General features: G+C 38.7%; 1 gene segment (V, D, J or C); it reads left to right on the top strand.

Annotated features, from left to right (window-relative positions):
- Positions 1-1,378: 1,378 nt before the first annotated feature.
- LOC112131581 (immunoglobulin kappa variable 1-39-like) lies at positions 1,379-1,865 on the top strand. The segment is given in 2 exon segments: positions 1,379-1,433; positions 1,558-1,865. Coding segments are annotated over 2 exon segments (363 nt in total).
- The last annotated feature ends 4,732 nt before the right edge of the window (positions 1,866-6,597 follow it).

Below are 6,597 nucleotides of genomic sequence, written 5' to 3'. Positions count from 1 at the left end.
GCTTCTCTCTGAACCTAAATCTTAGCAAGCAGTTTGCCAGTAATTTCCCTTGAAATTCAGGCCCCTGGAAAGCAGCAGGAGATCTGTGTACAGGCTATACCACTGTGGTCTGCTCACTCTTAGTGATGCGTGAGTAATGCTCCCTGAACTCCCCAGGTTCTAGTCTTCTCATGTCGATACAGTTGATTCCACTTCCCTTACTGCACAACCAGGCTGGGATGCCTGGGCAGAGGCAGATATGTGAGGTATAGGGGTTCAAATCTGTTTCCAAGTTTTATCCAGATTCAAAGTATTTCTTCACGTACATGGGCAGTGGCTTGGCAGGAGATGCAGATTCTCTCTCCTGGAAGTGAGGCAAGGAGGCTGGCATCTGAGTAAGGATGATGTCCCCACATACTGCTAAAGAGTCAAAGAGGAAAGTGGCATTGATGGTGCAGGGCAGGGACATGCACTGAGTAGCTGCTGCCCTCACAGAAGAGAAAGTGTTCACTGACTTGGCCTTTCCCCAGGACCTCTCCCTCCCCTGCTTTCCAGAAAGCCCGGTTTTTTGGGAGCTGTACCTGAACACCTGGGGACATTCCAGTGGGAAAGGCAGCTCAGAGCATTAGCAATGGTAAGTTACCTTGTTCTTCTTCCTGTGGAGACAATTGATCATATGGGTCACCAAGACGGAGGTGCTGTCCATTTAGTCCCTGGTTATTACAGAGACCTATAGTTCTGGATTATGGAAGATCTGTGAGTGGCACAGGCATTGAGGAATCACAGCATCATTATTGAGCATCTGCAGGGAATTGCTTGAAAATATACTGGTAATAAATGTTTAAGGTCACTACAAAATACCTTTGAATATTTAAATATGCTTCTGACAAAGACTTTTTTTCCCACATGAAACAATGGGAACAATGTGACAATCACAGAGGTGTTGTTACTATAACAAAGGGATTGTCGCTCCCACAATGTCCATTTAAATAACTTGAAGACCTGATAGCCCCACTCTCTAAGACATTATCAGACATTCCCTACAAATGGTCATACTCTCCTATATACTCCCGACACAACTCTAAAATATATTACTCCATGTACTACTTAGGTTTGCATTAAATTTTGACTTTTTTTCCCCAAAATATCTCTTGTCGAAACAACGGATCTAGAGAGAAATACATTCCCTCCAGGCAAATCTATCAGGCCTGGTCTGACCTGGGACCCTGGGGACACTGCCCCTGTGCTGAGTTACCGAGATGAGCCAGCCCTGCAGCTGTGCCCAGCCTGCCCCATCCCCTGCTGATTTGCATGTCCTAGAGCACAGCCCCCTGCCCTGAAGACTTCTTAATAGGCTGGTCACACCCTGTGCAGGAGTCAGTGGCAGTCAGGACACAGCATGAACATGAGGATCCCCGCTCAGCTCCTGGGGTTCCTGCTGCCCTGTCTCCCAGGTAAAGAAGGACAACCCTGGGAATTTAGCCACCCAGTGTGCTCAGTACACCCTGGCTCTTCACGGAAATCCTCGCATAACATGGTGAAAAGTGTAAATATTTGTTTTTGTATTTCCAATCTGAGATGCCAGATGTGACATCCAGATGACCCAGCCTCCATCCTCCCTGTCTGCATCTGTAGGAGACAGAGTCACCATCTCTTGCCAGGCTAGTCAAAGCATTTACAACTATTTAAATTGGTATCAGCAGAAACCAGGGAACGCACCTAAGTTCCTGACCTATAGGGCATCCAGCTTGCAGAGGGGGATGCCATCTCAGTTCAGTGGCAGCGGATATGGAAGAGATTTCACTCTCACCATCAGCAGCCTGCAGCCTGAAGATTTTGCAACTTATTACTGTCAACAAGAGAGCATTTTCCCTCTCCCAGTGTGACAAGTCATAACATCAACCGCTGGGATAGCAGATGAGTGAGACTGGGTTGCCCCAGATGCTCCTCCTGGTGCCTCAATCTGCTGAGTTGTTTTCCAGATGCAGCCAAGTTTTGAAGGTCATCTGGAAATGTTGGTAAATTGTGATGAGGTGGCTCCTTTGCATCCACTCTTTCCTCCTCATCCCCAGAAGCAAAGACATGAAATATGAGTCCTGATTTAATAAAGAGATTTAGCCACCTGAGGAGTCTGTTATGGGATAATTGGAATTCTTATAGCAAAAGAGAAGCCACTCTAGCCCTTCCAAGCAGGAATTGTTTTAATTTATGAAATTAGTGTCTAAACTACAGCTTTCCAAGGCCTGGTTGATGTTATCCAGGGAAGCAGATACTAGAGACATGATTTTCTGGTGCTCCTGCAGAAACCAGGGTGCACCCTACCCTGCAGGTGTGGGCTGCCTAACCACATGGTCCTTGGATCTGTCTGAGAAGCCCAGAGTGTAGTTGCTGATGCTCTCAGCCTCCTGCAGTATGTCTCTAGGTGATTCTCTAGTTCTCAACTAAGTCCACTTGTCTGTCTGCAGGTGTCAATGAGCATTGAATCATTCTCTTCCGACTTCCAAATCTCATGGAAGGACCCCTCAGTGAACAACTCTACAGGAAAGTATAGAGGGAAAAGTGGTTCTGAAGAATGTGCTTTAAGAAGTGATGGTGATAATGAGGAACTGACAGCTGAAAGCCCAACATGGTCAGTATTTTCACAAAGTAGTGAAAAGTTTTGCCAGTTATGGATGGCCTCAGAATACATTTGAATGTACTTGCACTTGTCACATAGCAACATAACTTTAAGTCATAGACACAGCTTAAAAATCAGGAAATTGTATGACATATATAACAATCATTTTACAAACAAATGAAAAACATTTCTTGATAAAGAAACCAAAACAACAGAAAAACCTGAACACTGGTGTAACCTTTTTTAAATTATGAAAATTCTTTGCTACTCAACATGTATCCAGAATCCAGCAGGATCATTAGCGCACTGAGAGCATGATACATACGCTAAATAGCAGAATGACCTTCAGTTCACTGAATGAGAACCTTCCTTTAGCCATGGTAGTTGATAACAGGTGATCTATAAAAGGTTTAAGAAGCTATGTTCTATGTGATATTTGTTTCGGCTAAAGAGATACCATGGTGGTGGGCACCATTAGCCCCAGCTACTAGGGAGGCTGAGGCAGGAGAATCACTTGGACCCAGGAGGTGGAGGTTACAGTGATCCAAGATCATGCCACTGCCCTCCAGCCTGGGCGACAAGAGCAAAATTCTGTGTACTATTATGGCAATGAGGCTATTTTTAAAAATTTCAATGGAAAGCCACATGTTGCAACCACACCCAGCTTTATTTTCTAATCAATGCAACATGACATTTGAAAACAGTTGGAAGATTGTAAAGGTGGAGAAACATAATTATCTGTCCATGGAATAATAAAATGCTTTGATGTTTAAATGGAGTAAAAGTTTGTAGGAACCATAATAATTACCAAGGTAAAAGAATAACTTAAAATTGTATGTATCTGTGTTCAAAATTATTAGACTTCATTCACCATTTCAACTTGGTTTGGGGAGGTTGCCCACTCCTGCAGCCTTCGTTAGAATGTGGTGCCTGGGTAAATACTGCCCTTTAGCCTTGACCTCAGATGAACACAATCCATAGGTTAGAGACAAGCTCTGCTCCCTGTAGCAAAACCACCCAGCTGAACCCTGCCTTGAAGAGTCATGTTAATATTAAAATGAACATCCACAAACACGATAAAACTTGATGTAATACACTGACTTTTAAGTAGTTGGTTATCAATCACCATTGTGCAAAAAAAAGTGACCAATGTAATACACATTCACCCATATAAGATGTATTTTATTATAATTAATGGCAGAAGTATAAATATTTGGTAATCTATTTATGAAGCTACCAATGAGAAATTTAAAAAGAAATTTAAAAAATTATATATAAATAAAAAGTGTAAAATTTACCTCATTTATGGAAACTCCATATATATATATAAACATTAATGTAGGTGCATTATATATATATATATTTGATAAATAGTTGGGTGCATGTAGTTCCATATTCATGTCTAAATAAGGCCATTTACATATATACAAGAAACATATGCATATTTACAAAATTTTTTAATAAATTAAATCTCTTAAGATAATTCTATTTATTCCTCATCAAAATAGTTGGTTTCTAGAACCAGATATAGTACCTGCTCTGGCTATAGGAATTTCCTTTGCAATTTCTTGAAATTTGATGTATTTCTAAAACACTCACCAAATTCATGTGTCACCTTAAAATATTTTTCTAACTTACTTGAGGTGCCAAATAGTATGAACGGAGATGATTTTCCCTAATGTGAAAAATTACATCATTGTCTCCTAGGTGAGTCCTCATTCTTTGTATGTCTACAATGATGCTATGCTGGACAGAGTTCTATCCATGGATGCTGGACTGATGTCACATCATTCTCACAGTCAAGGATGGCCTGGAGAGTAAAAATCATAACAGTGAGCAAAGTGCAAGTGTTATATCCTTGTTCATTTTGCAGAGAGAGATCAGCCATTCAATGACATTGTCTATGGGTTTGAACAAATCATCAGACCTTAGAAAAAACAGAACAGAGGATTAGAGACAAAGTCATTGTGGAAGAGCTATGAGTGGACCTTTCAAAATGGGCCAAAAGTTGCCTAATCTATGGGGTAGAGAGCAAGTTGATCATGTAACTTGCTCAGGAAGAGCTTTTTGGGGTTGTGAAAATACTTTATATCTTGACTTTGGAAGTGGTTAGAAGGATTATTTATTTGCAAATTTCATAAAAACTGTACATTTAAAAATCAATGTGATTTATTTTAACTATTATTATCCTCAATAAAGATAGTTAACTATATATAGTCAGTGAGCTCAAGGTGCAACTGAGTAATGCTGTCCTCACATCTTCTATTCTTGCAGTGGACTGCAACTGTGTGAGCAAGAATGTCTGGGAGATTACCTCACGTCTAACAGTAAAGAGCTGTGTCTCTCTGGCAATAGCCCAATTTTCTTTTTACTTTGATTTTGTCTTCTATTGGATGAGAATTTAAATAATTCTCATAGATTAGATCAAAGTAGCAGGCTTTTTAATGTACACTTATTATTTATTTAAGCTAAAATTCCAAGCAAAATAAAAACTTATTCCAAAAGTGAAGAAAAGTGTTCACCTGTGAGTTGACACTATTCTTCAGCTTGGGAAACACAGCAAATCCTTGTCTCCAAATTAAAAAAAAAAAGGACAATAAAACATTTAAATAAAACAATATAAATTTTTTTCTAAAATTAGTTAACTAAGCCTGTCATACCTTTCATTTTATGACCATCACTGAGAAATTGCAATTATTAAAATTTGCCTGAGTTTTAAGCATAAGAGCTATAATGTGTATTGCTATATCTGTTTATTAAATATATAGATATATACTGAAATTAAATTGTATAGGCATATATAATTTAATATATGGCTACATACATATATAGCTATATACAGCTATGCATTCATATATACATATATGTACATCAACACACATATATGTACATTTACATATATACAGATATAGATATATTTAGATATCTATAAATACCTATATAGATATATATAGATAGATATTTCAAATATGTATATATATATGAACTGCACATTACACATATATGTGCTTTTTATGCATTTTACATCTGTGTTCATGTCAGATGCAGGAATTAATTTTCTGTTTCTAATGCTTTTATTCGTTTTGGAAATGAAGTTTATTGTGACCACATATAATAATTCTGGAAGCATTTCCTTCTTTTTAATTCTCTTGAAGTTTGTGTAATTTTCACAAGGTTGGTTCCAGTCACAAGGTTGATTCCAGCAAATGAAATATAAGATTGAAATTTTCCTTCTAGAAAAGTTTTCATTATAGAGTTCTTTTTAGTTTAGTCAAAATAGTTGCCATAATTTATTTCATTCTATTCTACTTTTATGTGTTTGCTCTCCTGGGCTCTGTAATAATTTTCCCTTTTTAAATTATAGATTGTATATTTTGCATCTTTTCTCTGTCTTTTCTATCCACCTTTCCTGCTTCATGAAGCAGCCATGGGGTTTAATTCCTTCTGGGTAATTTTTCTGAAATTTTACGCTCTGCTTCCCTTTTAAACGTAAGTTCCAATTCCAAACCATAACTTTGTAAGCGCATAAAACTGACGGCTTTAAAGAGCACCCAAGTCATCACTTGAACATTTTGCTGCTTTGAAATTTCTTTGGCCAGATACCTTAAATTAGGTGTCTCAAGTTCAAAGTTCTACAGATATTTAGGGCAGGGGCAAAATGCTGCCAGTCTCTTTGCTAAAGCATAGCAAGAATCATGTTTATTCAAGTTCCCAATAAGTTTCTCATCTCCATCTAAGACCACCTCATCCTGGACTTCATTGTCCATATCACTATCAGCATTTTGATCAGAGCCATTCAACAAGTCTCTGGGAAATTCTGAACTTTGCCACATCTTTCTGTCTTCTGAGTCCTCCAAACTGTTCCAACCTCTGCCCATTACCCAGTTCAAAAGTCGCTTCCACATTCTCAGGGATCTTATAGCAATCCCCCACTACCTTGGCACCAATTTACTGTATTAGTTCATTTTCACGCTGCTATGAAGAAATACCTGACACAGAGT

This window comes from Pongo abelii, chromosome 12, assembly GCF_028885655.2.
Source record: "Pongo abelii isolate AG06213 chromosome 12, NHGRI_mPonAbe1-v2.0_pri, whole genome shotgun sequence".
Lineage (NCBI taxonomy): Eukaryota > Metazoa > Chordata > Mammalia > Primates > Hominidae > Pongo > Pongo abelii.
This window is presented reverse-complemented; position numbering and strand designations above follow the sequence as displayed.